The sequence below is a fragment of the Arabidopsis lyrata genome, assembly GCF_000004255.2.
Source record: "Arabidopsis lyrata subsp. lyrata unplaced genomic scaffold ARALYscaffold_4, whole genome shotgun sequence".
Classification (NCBI taxonomy): domain Eukaryota; kingdom Viridiplantae; phylum Streptophyta; class Magnoliopsida; order Brassicales; family Brassicaceae; genus Arabidopsis; species Arabidopsis lyrata.
Window position 1 is genome coordinate 6,325,740 of NW_003302552.1, and position 14,278 is coordinate 6,340,017.

A 14,278-nucleotide genomic window follows, 5' to 3' on the forward strand; every position below is an offset into this window, starting at 1 on the left:
GCCACCGGGTCGCCTCTAGTGTTATCCTAAATGACATCACTTCACGCTACCGTGAGCCTCCCACTTCGCCACAATCCAAACCGCAAAAAGCTAACTTGCGCAGCTACATTATCACCTCCGCCATGGAAACAGAGCCGGCGAGTTATCTCCGTCTCCTTCTTCCTCTCCCGCCTCCTCCTCCTCCCTCACGGTACACATAAATCTCTCTTCAATTTCACCAATTCGATTTATAAATCATTGATTCAATTTTTATTCTTCTCGAATTTGGTTATTAGATGCTATGGCTGGTAGCTTAATGGATAAATACGTCAAGAGGTAATGTCAAAATCGTCTCCGATGCTTAGTCCTTTGATTATCTCAACTTGGATTTTGAAGTGTTTGATGAAATAGGAAAAAACTTGATCCACTCGAAGCATATGTTCCACCAGTGATTCTAGCTCAGTTACAAATCCAGGATCTTGGTAATTTTCTGCTACACATTCTTCATAAACAGTTGATGATATATATATAACTTACACTGTGTTTATTATCATGTTGAAGAGGAATTTTTGAATGTGGAGAAGCCTGAATTTGAGGCTTGTAGACGCCAATTGCGGTCTGGTCCTGCTAGTTCTTTGCGTGTAAACATTCGAGCTGTAAGTTTATTAAAGCTTACTTGATGTCAATTACAATGTTGTTTTTGTTTCTGTTTGATGATGAAATGTGTAATGGAAATTCTCTCAGGTTGCTCAGTATGCTTCAGATGATGGTTTTTCCAAAACTGCGACTGATGATGTTGATCGATGTTTAAGGTACCGATGTTTCCCAGGACTGTTTAACTTTACAGAGGGAATGATGACCTTTGCTTTTTCTTTGTTTTGGGTGGTATAAAGAGCATTGGAAGAACTGGATTCGTTGTTTCTACGTGCGTCAAGGAAAGATTCAAATGCAACTGTTGAGTTGATGAAGTCACAGCTTGGAACAGCGTTAACCGCACTGGACAGGTAATACGTACATAAAAAGCATACACATACCGGAGAATATTTGCTAACCGAACAGGACTTGCAGTCTTCTACAAACGGTTCCTGCTCAAGTGCTTGATAAAGGGAAAGCTATGGTGGAAGTCTACAGATCAGCATCTGAACAAGAAGCGGGAAGTGATGATTTAGAATCCTCTGAGATAAAGCAGCTTCAGTCCATACTGTGAGAGGGAGGTCATAGGACTATAACTATCCTATAACAATTGTTGATCTTACAACATTGGTATCAAACTCTTCTGATTCCGTGTATATCCTGTATTGTTAACTTCAACTGATGAAGGTTTCTGCATATATTTAAACCAGACCAGTGTGCAGCTAAAGCTGGCGACATGACATGATCCACATGCACTTACCGATTCTACCAATGCAACATAACCGCACATACTGTACTAAGCTTAAACTGTTAACAGCTTATTTTTGACATGCTCATATTTCTCAGTCAATTGATAACCCTTTCATATAAGAAGCTGCAACAGCCAATCTCATTGTCTTTAGAAACAAGCCGAAACAACTAAGATGTAACACATCTTCAGGTTTAAGTTTTCCATCTAGGAGGATTGAACAAATTGTAGAGCAAAATAAGTCTTGAGTTGTTTAGAGTTATTCTCAATATTGATATCTTTCTATATCTCCAAGAAACAGGACTTGTTTGAATCCAATGTTAAGTTATATCATTAACATTTAAAATGGTATTGTGTCTAATATGAGATTTTTGTCATGTAATAGATCTCCAAGTGAGATTATTTTAAATGTGAAAAACCACCTAACATCTCCAACTCTTTTTAATGAAATGTAAAACTCCAAACCTCTGTGGTTTCTGTACTAAATATCATAGAGAAAAAGGTAGGCATGGGATCGAGAATGAAGACTGAAATACATTATTCTGTGTCTTCTCATAACTTGATGATCTTACTCAAAAAGTCTGAAGCCAAAACAGATTCCATTCTTGTACCAGATGCACTGTCCGAAGGTGTCACTTAAGAAGCTTGTGTGGGCTAAGAGGAAACGGAAACTTCTCGAGCTCGTCATCGTCTTAGCTGCTTCGCCTTTCTGCAGTGCGCTGTTCTTGTTGATCCATAGTGCTTAAAAATCAGAATGATACAAACAAACCAAACTTGAATGGGTATTGGGTGTTCGACAAAGAGGACATTCTTGCTTCTCGTTGCACCATTCCATAATGCAGTTCCTGCACATGACAAATGACTCTTTCAACATGAGCACAATGTTTCGGTGTCAATTTTGGATCTTAGGTTCTGTAGTTCGAGTAAATGTTCGTTGTCGATACAAAGTTCATCTTATCAAAGCAGTTTCAAGCAATGGACATCAAGACATTGAAATTCTCTGGATTTTTTAAAACTTATCAAGGTTTGGAAGTAATGCCTTGTAAACTTAATAAGCAATTACGGTAGAGAAAGGTTTATTACCAACAAAACACATGACCACAAGGAGTGGCCGTTGGGTGCTGACGGGTGCTTAAGCAGAGAGTGCATTTCCCTACAGCCTGCAGCCACAGTACATAACAAGGTAAACATCTAACATCGCCAGTGGTAGTCAAAAAATGATTTCACACTTAATTCAGACAAGCAATAGCATAGTCCCAAAAGAGGATTAATATATAACCTCGTCTCACCGGAAACCATATGTAGAGAGCGTGGCTATCTACTCTATCAGATATCACAAGACAAAACCACTAATTTGTTTTCTTAATTACATTTATACAAAATAACCTTCGCGCGAGTGCAAAGATTGTTCTAAGACTTGTGTGCCTCTCTTCCAAGTATATATCTTTTCCAATAATGATCACTATTCAGGATATAAGCCATTTCAAAGTAACAAAGGTTTATAAATACTGTACCTCCAAAGTTGAAGATGAATCGGACGTGGACCAGTTTCCCTTCTCAGCTTCTGAAGTTATCAAATTTCCCTCTTCGTTTAAAACAGGTAATCCTCTCCCTGCAAGAACAATACCAACACCATACTATTGTAAGGTGAAATAGGGTCATACAGAACAAGCTAAATATTTCAGTCTCTGTTACCATCTTCTAAACATTTACAGAAATACTGTGTCTACCATTTTAGACAGTGATCTATTGACATTCTACTATTGAGAATCTAATGTCAAAATCCTTAACAAATATCCAATATTTTCGGAGAAATTCTAGATTATTAACATTCATAGTCGAGGACATGAAAGCCAGACCTCCTGAAGTTTGATAAGATCCTATAGACGCCTGCTGAATTGAACTTGTGATAGATGACAAATTACTCCGACGCAAGCCCTCAGCAGCAAGGATGCACAATTGGACTAGAAGGAAAACCCCAAGAATTTGGTATCTGCTCAACAAGACTTAAGGGAGTTCAGTTACTCTGTGATAGTAAAAGTCAAGAGTTGCAAGTGTAAGAAGACAAAAGAATCATTACCTAGGTCTCTGATTCAGTTGCTTTCCTATGAAAACATAACGAACCCCGGATGCACGTTTCGATATATGATAATACAAACCTGAAAAGAAACAAAGATTACTAGTTCAGAACATTACAAAAAATAAGTCTGCACAGGCTCTAAATGAGTAAAATATATTCTCACAAATTTACCTTCAAAGTAGAAGAGCATCAGATTGGCTCGCAGAACCAGTTGTAAGACTTCACGCGCAACAGGAAGAACCTAAAGGCACAACCTTGAATAAAACATTTGCTAGGTAGATAACAAATGAACCATGGAAATTTAAACGTGAGGGGTATACATTACCACAGGCCATCTCTGAATAGCTCGGTGCCACAATCTCTTAAGTCTATCTTTTAACCTAGGTACTACAGACGCTGAAGTCTCAATTTGAGATGAAGATGGAAGATCTATCATTCTTGGTGAGTGGATATGACTACCACTCTCCAGTGCACTATGACCAAGAAACTCATCAGACTCATCGAAGGTGACTGCTTGCGTGGCAGCTCGAGTGCTGTAGACAATTATATCAATATCAGCAATATTTCACTCACAAGATTCAAATGTTTCCTTGTAAAACAACAATAAGAAAGGCGATGAAACCTAATTCTCTCTGCGATATATGGAACTGCAGTCTGGTACAATATGAATAAAGCACGTCTAGCTGGTGTAGGAGAGAGTCCATACGGTCCTGCAACCTATATTAGATCGTTCTTCATCAGAACAAAAAAAAAACAATCTTTCCACTGAGAACTTCAACGGGAGCATTTGTTATGTATCGATTAAAACATCTTTATCTAATATCGGATATAAATGGCTTCTTCACCTAGGGATAAAAAACAACTAGAACATCGAGAACATAGTCGCATAAGGAAAAATGCGGCTATTAGACCAGTTGTTCCACCAAGAACTTCCAAGGGAACATTGTAGATACAAGAAAAAAAACAACACCATCTATCTATTGATATGAAAATCTTCGTCTATTAGCGGACTTAAACGACGTTCTCCTCAGGATCAAAAACAACTAAAACATCTATAAAAATAGCCTCAGAAGGTAAAATGGTTTGGTGTAAGCACACTCAAAAGAAGATAGAGTAAAGCAATAAAAACCTGTATAATGTCACAATATTCCTCTCCTAAAGTTTGTTGTCCTGAACCTGTCGTAAGAACATAGTAAAGCATCTGTCCAAGTAGCTTCATCTGTCCAAACAAAAAAAAAAAAAACGAATAATCAAAAATCTCATGAAAACTCGAAAGGAACGAGACAAATATAATTTAGTGTATAATTACCTCCTTCTGGTAAGCTAGAGCGATTCTTGTACCTAAGAGTGATCAAAATTAGTGTTTGATTCGACAATAACGATGAAACAATTAGTAGACAGTTGTTGTGTTTGGTTGGTGTCGGAAAATTGTACCGAAAAGGTGTCGGAAGGCATCGCGGCAAGCTTCGTGGATGAAAGAAGCGTATTGGTCGTCTTTCTCAGCAGCTCTCATAATCTCCGGCTGAGCTGCTAACGGGAATCGTCTTATTCCGCCGTGAAACCCGCTCGAACCGGGTTCATCCTGACCCGGACCCGAATCCCCACTAAGCCTCATCGCTTTTTTTTCGTGGATCGATGAACTTGCGAATGATGTTTTTTATTCGGCTTTTGATATTTTTCCAATTTAAAGGAAAAATAAATATTTGCCAAATGTATCAATGTCATTTAAATATGTTGTCAATAATATTTTATTAATTATATGTTTTTTTAAAATTTATTCATATGAACAACTTTTTTTTTTGATAATCTTCTGATATTTTTCATATAATCTTCTGATCCTATGTTTATGTACAAAGTATACTTAGGATCAGAAGATTATAACTGAAATGAGACCACATATTTTTAGGAAAAAATATTAGGTTCAGAAGACATGAGGAGTAGGCTCACACAATGGGAGAGGCAGCGAACCAGCTTTGAAGCAGAGGACATAGTCGGTGACGATTTGAGTAGTTTAGGGAAACAAAAGTATATATACAACAAGAAAATAACGTTTTTCCGACTACGTTACGACAAAAAATATAGTAGTAAATCAATAGTCCTTAAAGATGTATAGTCGTAAAAATAGTCGTTAATTAACGACTACGTTATGACTATTGTGAATAGTCGTAACCTAGTCGTTAAATGTTAACGCTACGACTAGTTTACGATAAATCCGACGAACATGAGTATGTTTGGTGAAACTTTGATGACTATGTTACAACTATTTGCCGACTATTAGATGGTTAATTTAACGACTACTAAAAGACTACATTTGGTGGCAAAATAATAATTTGGTATTTCTTGTTTTTCTGATTGAAATTGGTTTTGTATCTCAAATTGAAACCAAGATTCCCTATAGCCAAAAATATTTACATTTAATGCAACCAAAACCATTTACAAGATAGAAAATTTAACCAAATCAAACTTAAAAATAACATCTGAAATTCTCACAAGTCATAAACAAAGAAACAAACAGTTTAACATACCACATAAAGTTTTACATACAACAGACAAGTTCTTGTTCATGAAAGTTATGAAATAGAGAGTGATAACCTATGAAGCAGCTGGAGTTGTGGTTGGAAATGTTGCATGAAGACCGGTTGAGACAAGCTTTGTGGTTGCTGAAGTGGAATGAGTCTCCATGAAGTCCAGAAAGGCCAGATAAGCTGCTCGCATGTACTTCTCCACCAAGGACAAGTGCTCGACCTTGTCCTTTTGGTCAGCCACAGCTCAGGAATGATCTGCTTCACGGGCAACATTCTCAGCATCACGCCGTTCATTGTCAGTCAGCTGGTTGTTTGCGCTTGCCATTGAGAAGAATCCCCTTGATGCTTCCAACACCATAAAGAGTTCTTCTTGAGTCCTTCACAGTGGACTGTGAAATGACAGAGAAAAAGAATCAAGGTAAGAACTCTATAAAAGTCATAAAACAATCCAAAACTTTGTAAATGTGGATTGTGATAAATTGTACTTTACCTAAAGAAATATGGTTGTATATTCATTTGTTGTGAGCTCCCGAGGTCGTGAAGCGCCGTCTGAAATATATGAAGTCTATACCTCAAGCTCAGAAAACTTCTCTTACACATTCTTCTCATAAGTCTGAGCTATTTTCTCCGTCTTCCGGTCGACATACATTCCATCTGGCTTTGTATGAGTCTTAATGAAGACCTCACCAAGACTCACCGGTCTTTCCAATTCTTCTTCCTGCGATACAAAAGATATAATGATTAGCACAAATGTCAGATTTGCAAAGGTGTAAGAAAAAGACTGATACACTAGCCATTTCTTCTTGGATTTGTTTATGTGACTTTCACCCTGATAAGTGGATGTGAGGACCGTGTACATTAGGTTCAGACATATTAGCATTGGAATATGTCTGACTCCTATGTTGTGCTTTTTCAGTATCCTGGTATGCAACAATTATTATCCAGATATTATCAAAGATCCATTTAGTTGCTCTCGACTCGTCCTCGCGTTGCCATGTCTTTCATCCGGCGTTGACAGATATCTTCTAAGTACCCTTGAATTGTCCATGTTATCAAGGGATCTCAGGCGTGGGTTTTCTATAAAACAAAGACGACATCGAAACCAGAGTTAGTGAAACTACAAACATGCTATAAATGTGAAGGCTATATGACAAAAAAAACTGTACTGCAAACTCGGTGAAGTATCTTTTTGTATCTGACGAGGCACACATGTCCAACTATATTAGGGACCATTAAATTTGTTTGTAAATTTTTTAGTAATCTTCCTCACCAGTCTTCATTTCTTGTCGTGAGTAAACTTTAGACAAGGAGGATATATAAATATAACGGGGACCTCGAGTTCACTGAATGAGACAGCGAAGATGTTAAAAGTTAATGAAGAATAAGAAGAAAGTAAAAAAGCTCTTGAGGGAAGCAGAATAGTTGTGGTTCATGCTTAATCTTCAGTCAAATATCTGAGATGGACCAAGTCAACACGTCGAATTCTAAAAATTGTTGAAAATGAGAAAAAAAACTAATTTACCTATTTCTTTATTCTTTAAAGACTTCAAAATTGTTAAAAGTTGATATTTTTAGAAACATTTTGTAAATTCGAGTTGACTCAAATTTTGGTATTTTGTTTATGTAATTCATTAGGTCATCTTGAATTATCCAAATTATATGAACTATCCATGTAAGTCATTGAGGAATGTTTTTTAAAATCAATTTATGTTTACAAAAGGTTTAAAAAATGTCAGCTTTAAGAAACGTAGAAGTCATTAAAAAGGAGAATAAACAAAAAAAAAATTATCTTCATAAGACTTTTAAGGACTCTACGTTGGTGGCTCAGTCCCTTTCGAATTCTTGGCCCAAGAAAAAGTATGAGCCACAACTACTCCCATTCTCCGAAGAGCTTCTCCACTTTCTTCTTTTTCTTCAGTAACTTTCAACATCCTCTTCATCGCCTTCGGTGAGTTTGATGTCCCTACCCTATACATATCTCCTCCTCCTCCAGGACTAATGATCATTTCCTTCCATAATATGCACTCAACAAATTAATTTAGATATTTCACTACCTCTTTGGTCGATGAACTTGTATTGTTTCTTCTTTTGGACACATAAGACACTTCAAAAGTTAGCAATAAAAAGCGGTTTACCACAAACCATTTTGATGAGAACTCTTGAAGTGGCCTTGATGTGTCTAAAAGAAAAAGCCAACAATCAGTGAGGTAGTGAACGAAATTACAATGTTGAGTACACAATGAGTAAGGAAAGGAATATTAGCCTTAGACAAGGATGATATATGGATAGAATGGGGACATCAAGTTCACCGAATGAGACGGCGAGAATGTTAAAAGTTAATGAAGAAGAATAAGAAAGTAAAGAAGGTCTTGAGAGAAGCAGAGTAGTCGTGGTTCAAGCTTAATCTTCTATCAAATATTCGAGAGTCACTAAGCCAACACGTCGATTCCTTAATATTGTTGAAAATGAAACAACAAATATTTTCCTATTTCTTTATTCTTTAAGTACTTCAAAGTTGTTTAAAGTTGATATTTTTGAGAAACATTTTGTAAACTCTAATTGACTCAAATTTTGGTCATTTGTTTATGTAAGTCATTGGATCAAATTGAATAATCCAAATTACATGAATTATCCATGTAAGTCATTGAGGATTTTTAAAAAAAAAAACAATTTATGTTAAAAAATATAGAAGTCATTAAAGAAGAGAAAATAAACCAATAAAATTTCTCTTCATAAGACTTTTAAGGACTCGGCATTGGTGGCTCAGGCCCTCTCGGATTCATGGGCCAAGAAAAAGCATGAGCCACAACTACTCCCCTTCTATAAATATTTTCTCCACTTTTTTTTTTTCTTCAATAACTTCCAACATCCTTGTCATCTCATTTGGCGAGCTTGATGTTCCTACCCTTTCCATATCTCTGCCTCCTCCAGGACTAAAGATCCTTTCCCTCCATAATATGCACTCAACAAATTAATTTAGATATTTCACTGGCTCGCTGGTCGATGGCTTTGTGTGCGTTTCTTCTTATGGACACATATAAAATACTTCAAAAGTTAGCAATAAAAGATGGTATCTCATACGTTTTGATGAGAACTCTTGAAGTGACCTTTATGTGTCTAGAAAAGTAAACAGACCAACAATCAGCGAGGTAGTGAACGAAATTACAATGTTGAGTACACAATAGGAAAATAACATTAGGCTTGGAAAAAGAGGATATATGGATAGAACGGGGACATCAAGCTCACCGAATGAGATGCTGAGGATGTTAAAGGTTAATGAAGAAGAAGAAGAAAGTAAAGAACCTCTTTACCAAAGCAGAGTAGTCGTTGTTAAGGCTTAATCTTCGGTTAGATATCCGAAAGGGACTAAGCCAACACATCGTTTCCTTCAAAATTGTTGAAACTGAAAAAAAAAATTATTTGCCTATTTCTTTTTTCTTTAATGACATTAAAGTTGTTTAAATTTGATATTTTTAGATTATTTTTGTAACTCTAATTGACACAAGTTTTACTCTTTTGTTTATGGTAGTCATTGTGTAAACTTGAATTATCCAAATTACATGAATTATCCATGTAACATTGAGGAAGTTTTAAGATAATCAATTTATGTTTACAAAACATTTCAAAAATGTCAACTTTCAGAAACATAGAGTCATTATAGAGGAGAAAATAAACAAATAAAAATTCCTTGTTTTTTTTTTGACAGCTAAAATATTTTCTTCATAGGACTTTTAAGGATTCTACGTTAGTGGCTCAGTCCCTCTCGGATTCCTGGCCCAAGAAAAAGCATGAGCCACAACTACTCCCCTTCTCTAAAGAGATTCTCCACTTTCTTCTTTTTCTTCATTAAATTTCAACAGCCTCGTCGTCTAATTAAGTGAGCTTGATGTCCCTACCCTATCCAAATCTCCGTCTCCTCCAGGACTAAAGATCATTTCCCTCCACAATATGCACTCAACAAATTAATTTAGATAGTTCAATACCTCGATGGTCGATGGCCATCTGTGTGTTTCTTCTTTTGGACAAATATAAGACACTTCAAAAGTTAGCAATAAAAGATTGTTTCTCAGAAACCGTTTTGATGAGAATTCTTGTAGTGGACTTTATGTGCCTAAAAGATAAAGCAAACACTAGACCAACAATCAACAAGGTAGTGAACGAAATTACAATGTTGAGTACACAATGCGTAAGGAAAGGAACATTAGGCTTGGAAAAGGAGGATATATAGATAGAACGGGGACATCGAGCTCACCGAATGAGACTGTGAGAATGTTAAATGTTAGTGAAGAAGAAGAAGAAGAGAGTAAAGAACCTTTTTACCAAAGTAGAGTAGTCGTGGTTCAGGCTTAATCTTCCGTCAGATATCCGAAAGGGACTAAGCTAACGCATCATTTTCTTCAAAATTGTTGAAACTGAAAAAACAATTATTTGCCTATTTCTTTTTTCTTTATTGACTTTAAAGTTGTTTAAAGTTGATATTTTTTAGAAACTCTTTGTAAACTCTAATTGACTCTAATTTTGGTATTTTGTTTATGTTAGTTATTGGGTCAATTTGAATTATGCATGTAAGTCATTGAGGAAATTTTTTTTAAAAAAAGCAATTTATGTTTACAAAAGGTTTCAAAAATGTTAACTTTTAGAAACATAGAAGTCATTAAAAAGGAGAATAAACAAAAAAAAAATTATCTTCATAAGACTTTTAAGGACTCTACGTTGGTGGCTCAGTCCCTTTCGAATTCTTGGCCCAAGAAAAAGTATGAGCCACAACTACTCCCATTCTCCGAAGAGCTTCTCCACTTTCTTCTTTTTCTTCAGTAACTTTCAACATCCTCTTCATCGCCTTCGGTGAGTTTGATGTCCCTACCCTATACATATCTCCTCCTCCTCCAGGACTAATGATCATTTCCTTCCATAATATGCACTCAACAAATTAATTTAGATATTTCACTACCTCTTTGGTCGATGAACTTGTATTGTTTCTTCTTTTGGACACATAAGACACTTCAAAAGTTAGCAATAAAAAGCGGTTTACCACAAACCATTTTGATGAGAACTCTTGAAGTGGCCTTGATGTGTCTAAAAGAAAAAGCCAACAATCAGCGAGGTAGTGAACGAAATTACAATGTTGAGTACACAATGAGTAAGGAAAGGAACATTAGCCTTAGACACGGAGAATATATGGATAGAATGGGGACGTCGAGCTCACCGAATGAGACGGCGAGGATGTTAAAAGGTTAATGAAGAAGAAGAAGAGACTAAAAAACCTTTTTATCAAAGCAGAGTTGTCGTGGGTCAGGCTTAATCTTTTGTCAGATATCCGAGAGGGACTAAGTCGATACGTCCTTTCCTTAAAATTGTTGAAAATGAGAAAAAAAATTATTTGCCTATTTCTTTATTCTTTAATGACTTCAAAGTTGTTTAAAATTTATATATTTTTAGACACTTTTTGTATACTCTAATTGACTCAAACTTTTGTCTTTTGTTTATGTTAGTCATTGGGTCAACTTGAATTATCCAAATTACATGAATTATCCATGTAAGTCATTGAGGAATTTTTGTAAAAATCAATTTATGGTTACAAAAGGTTTCAAAAATGTCAACTTTAAGAAACAAATAATTCATTTAAGAAGAGAAGATAAACAGAAAAAAATTATCTTCATAAAACTTTTAAGGACTCGGCGCTGGTGGCTCAGTCCCTCTCGGATTCCTGGCCCAAGAAAAAACATGAGCCACAACTACTCCCCTTCTCTAAAGAGCTTCTCCATTTTCTTCTTTATCTTCATTAACTTTCAACACCCTCGCCGTTTTCATTCGGTGTGCTTGATGTCCCTACCCTAGTTATATCTCAGCCTCCTCCAGGACTAACAATTCTTTTACTCCACAATATGCACTCAACAAATTAATTTAGATATTTCACTACCGAGATGGTCGATGGCCTTGTGTGTGTTTCTTCTTTTGGACACATATTAGACACTTCAAAAGTTAGCAATAAAGGACGGTTTCTCAAATTCCGTTCTGATGAGAATTCTTGAAGTGGCCTTTATGTGTCAAATTTTGGTCTTTCGTTTATGTAAGTCATTGGGTAATCTTGAATTCTCCTAGTGGTGGAAAATTGATTTTGGTTCAGTTATTTTAGTGGTTGGCTTATTTTTTTCCAACAATATGTGAGTTTGGAACCTGGTGATTAGACATCAACGTTTGGCAAAAGCTTTAATCAAGTTTTATCAAGGGAATGTTCGTACAACAAGCTTTTTGTCAGGATCCTAGCTTGTGGGAAAGGGTGCTAAGAAGTAAGTACAAAGTAGGTGATGTTCAGGATCCCAGGTGGCTGAAGCCCAAGAGCAGCTGGTCATCTACTTGGCGGAGTATCGGGGTAGGGATGAGGGAGGTGGTAGCTAGGGGCATTGGCTGGGTTCCTGGAGATGGGAAGACTATTTGATTCTGGGCTGACCGCTGGCTATTAGAGAAACCACTGCTTGAGTTTGTAACGGGCACGCTACCGGATGACGAGAAGGCTAATACAGCGGAGAAGTACTGGATGTTGGGATCGGGTTGGGACATGGTAAAGCTGCGCCATTTCTTGCCACTAAACATCACAAGAAGATTGTTTTCTGTGGTGTTGCATGATTTTCCAGGGACGAGAGATGAGCTGTCTTGGAAGGGTCATCTGGATGGGCAGTTTACAATTAGATCAGCGTACGCGTTACTAAAACCTGAGATGGAGGACAAGCCGTGTATGTAGAGATTCTACAAGAGGTTATGGAGGTTGGTAGCGCCGGAACGGGTTCGGGTATTCATCTGGTTGGTGTCACATCAGGTGATAATGACTAATGTTGAGAGAGTACGGAGACATGTAGGGGAGAGTGCAGTATGTCCGATATGTAATGGGGCGGATGAGTCGATTATACATGTGTTGAGGGACAGTCCGGCGATGTCGGGACTGTGGCGAAGGCTACTTCCCCCGAGGAGACAGGATTTGTTTTTCCAGAAGTCTTTGTTGGAATGGGTCTTTGACAATCTGGATCCTGCTAAGGATAACTGGCCAACGATGTTCAATATGGCGGTTTGGTGGGCCTGGAAGTGGAGGTGTAGGGATGTCTTTGGGGAACGGAAACTATGCAGGGATAGGTTAAAGTTCATTAAAGATTTGGCGGAGGAAGTGCGCAGGGCGCATGCGGGGACCTTGAACAGTTCGCAGCCACATGCACGAGTGGAGAGGTTGATTCGGTGGCTGGCAGCAAATGAGGGATGGGTGAAGATTACGACTGATGGTGCGTCCCGTGGGAACCCTGGACTGGCTACCGCGGGAGGGGCAATCCGGAATGCGGATGGAGAGTGGCTTGGCGGGTTCGCTAAATATTGGCTCATGCTCTGCGCCATTGGCTGAATTATGGGGTGCATATTATGGTTTGCTTATTGCATGGGATAAGGGCTTTCGACGGGTGAAGTTAGACTTGGATTCTGAGTTGGTGGTTGGATTTCTAAAGTCAGGAATGAGTAATGCTCATCCGCTGGCGTTCCTGGTACGTTTGTTTCACGGCTTCTTCACAAGGGACTGGTTAGTCCGGATTAATCACGTGTATAGGGAAGCTAACCGTCTAGCTGACGGGTTAGCGAACTATGCTTTCACACTACCTTTAGGTTTACATTTATTTGAGACGTGTCCAGAGGCGGTCCTTTTGATTTTGTTAGAGGACGCCAATGGGATAGCGTTTCCAAGAACTGTTCGGTTGTAATTTTTTTGTAGTTTTCATTAATAAAATACGGGAGGCAATTGTCTCCCCTCCGCCTACCCAAAAAAAACAAGTTTTTTGTCTGAAAAATGGTCTCCTCTTGGAGTTATTGATCTCATTGGCAGCAATTGTTCTTTAACCCTCAGTATCCCGATTAAGGCATAAATTGCATAGGCATGCAATCACTTGTAATAATTCTAACTTGATCTATAAGCATTTAGATATGTCATGCCTCATTCTTCCTTGTGAATCCATATGGTAAAAACTACATATGATCGTTGTGCACTTGCAGCATCTTAGCATGTCAGAATTAAAATATTTATGTATCTAATTTGTTTGGTAAAAACTATACGCAGATCAAGTATTATAATTTTACTAGGTGATCATCCGCTCTACGCTGCGGATTTTGTCTTGTTTATTTAATGTTATGTTATGAGAAATGTAATTTTTTTTAATTATCTAATCATTCAGTCATGTTAGGTGCGTGAGTTATTGAAAGCAATTTTTTGTGGGAAGGAGATAAATCTTGGTATACAGTACATCTAGACAGCACCAAGATGTATCAGAAACATAAACTTTT

General features: G+C 37.4%; 2 protein-coding genes across 2 annotated transcripts; one reads left to right on the forward strand and one right to left on the reverse strand.

Annotated features, from left to right (window-relative positions):
• Nucleotides 1-1,442, forward strand: LOC9316845. The gene is made up of 7 exons (XM_002878909.2): nt 1-190; nt 276-315; nt 391-461; nt 541-635; nt 724-791; nt 873-983; nt 1,048-1,442. Exons 1-7 carry the CDS (start codon nt 31-33, stop codon nt 1,184-1,186), a joined length of 684 nt encoding a protein of 227 aa, XP_002878955.1. The 5' UTR covers nt 1-30; the 3' UTR covers nt 1,187-1,442.
• Nucleotides 1,443-1,680: 238 nt separating this feature from the next.
• On the reverse strand, nt 1,681-5,141 carry LOC9315023 (peroxisome biogenesis factor 10). Its single transcript, XM_021028770.1, has 11 exons — nt 4,875-5,141; nt 4,750-4,781; nt 4,570-4,659; nt 4,063-4,157; nt 3,766-3,973; nt 3,612-3,681; nt 3,441-3,519; nt 3,220-3,353; nt 2,875-2,972; nt 2,444-2,520; nt 1,681-2,205 (listed from the first exon to the last, which is right to left on the reverse strand). Exons 1-11 carry the CDS (start codon nt 5,053-5,055, stop codon nt 2,103-2,105), a joined length of 1,167 nt encoding a protein of 388 aa, XP_020884429.1. The 5' UTR covers nt 5,056-5,141; the 3' UTR covers nt 1,681-2,102.
• Nucleotides 5,142-14,278: the final 9,137 nt, after the last annotated feature.

Bases quoted from the DNA above. Each gene is read 5' to 3' on its own strand.
- LOC9315023 (XM_021028770.1), bottom strand. From the start codon at position 5,055: ATGAGGCTTAGTGGGGATTCGGGTCCGGGTCAGGATGAACCCGGTTCG. The intron at 4,158-4,569 runs GTTTTTATTGCT...GATCTAATATAG, and splicing joins AATATTGTGACATTATACAG to GTTGCAGGACCGTATGGACT. The intron at 3,354-3,440 runs GTAATGATTCTT...CTTGTTGAGCAG, and splicing joins CAACTGAATCAGAGACCTAG to ATACCAAATTCTTGGGGTTT.
- LOC9316845 (XM_002878909.2), top strand. From the start codon at position 31: ATGACATCACTTCACGCTACCGTGAGCCTCCCACTTCGCCACAATCCA. The intron at 316-390 runs GTAATGTCAAAA...TTGATGAAATAG, and splicing joins ATGGATAAATACGTCAAGAG to GAAAAAACTTGATCCACTCG. The intron at 462-540 runs GTAATTTTCTGC...ATCATGTTGAAG, and splicing joins GTTACAAATCCAGGATCTTG to AGGAATTTTTGAATGTGGAG.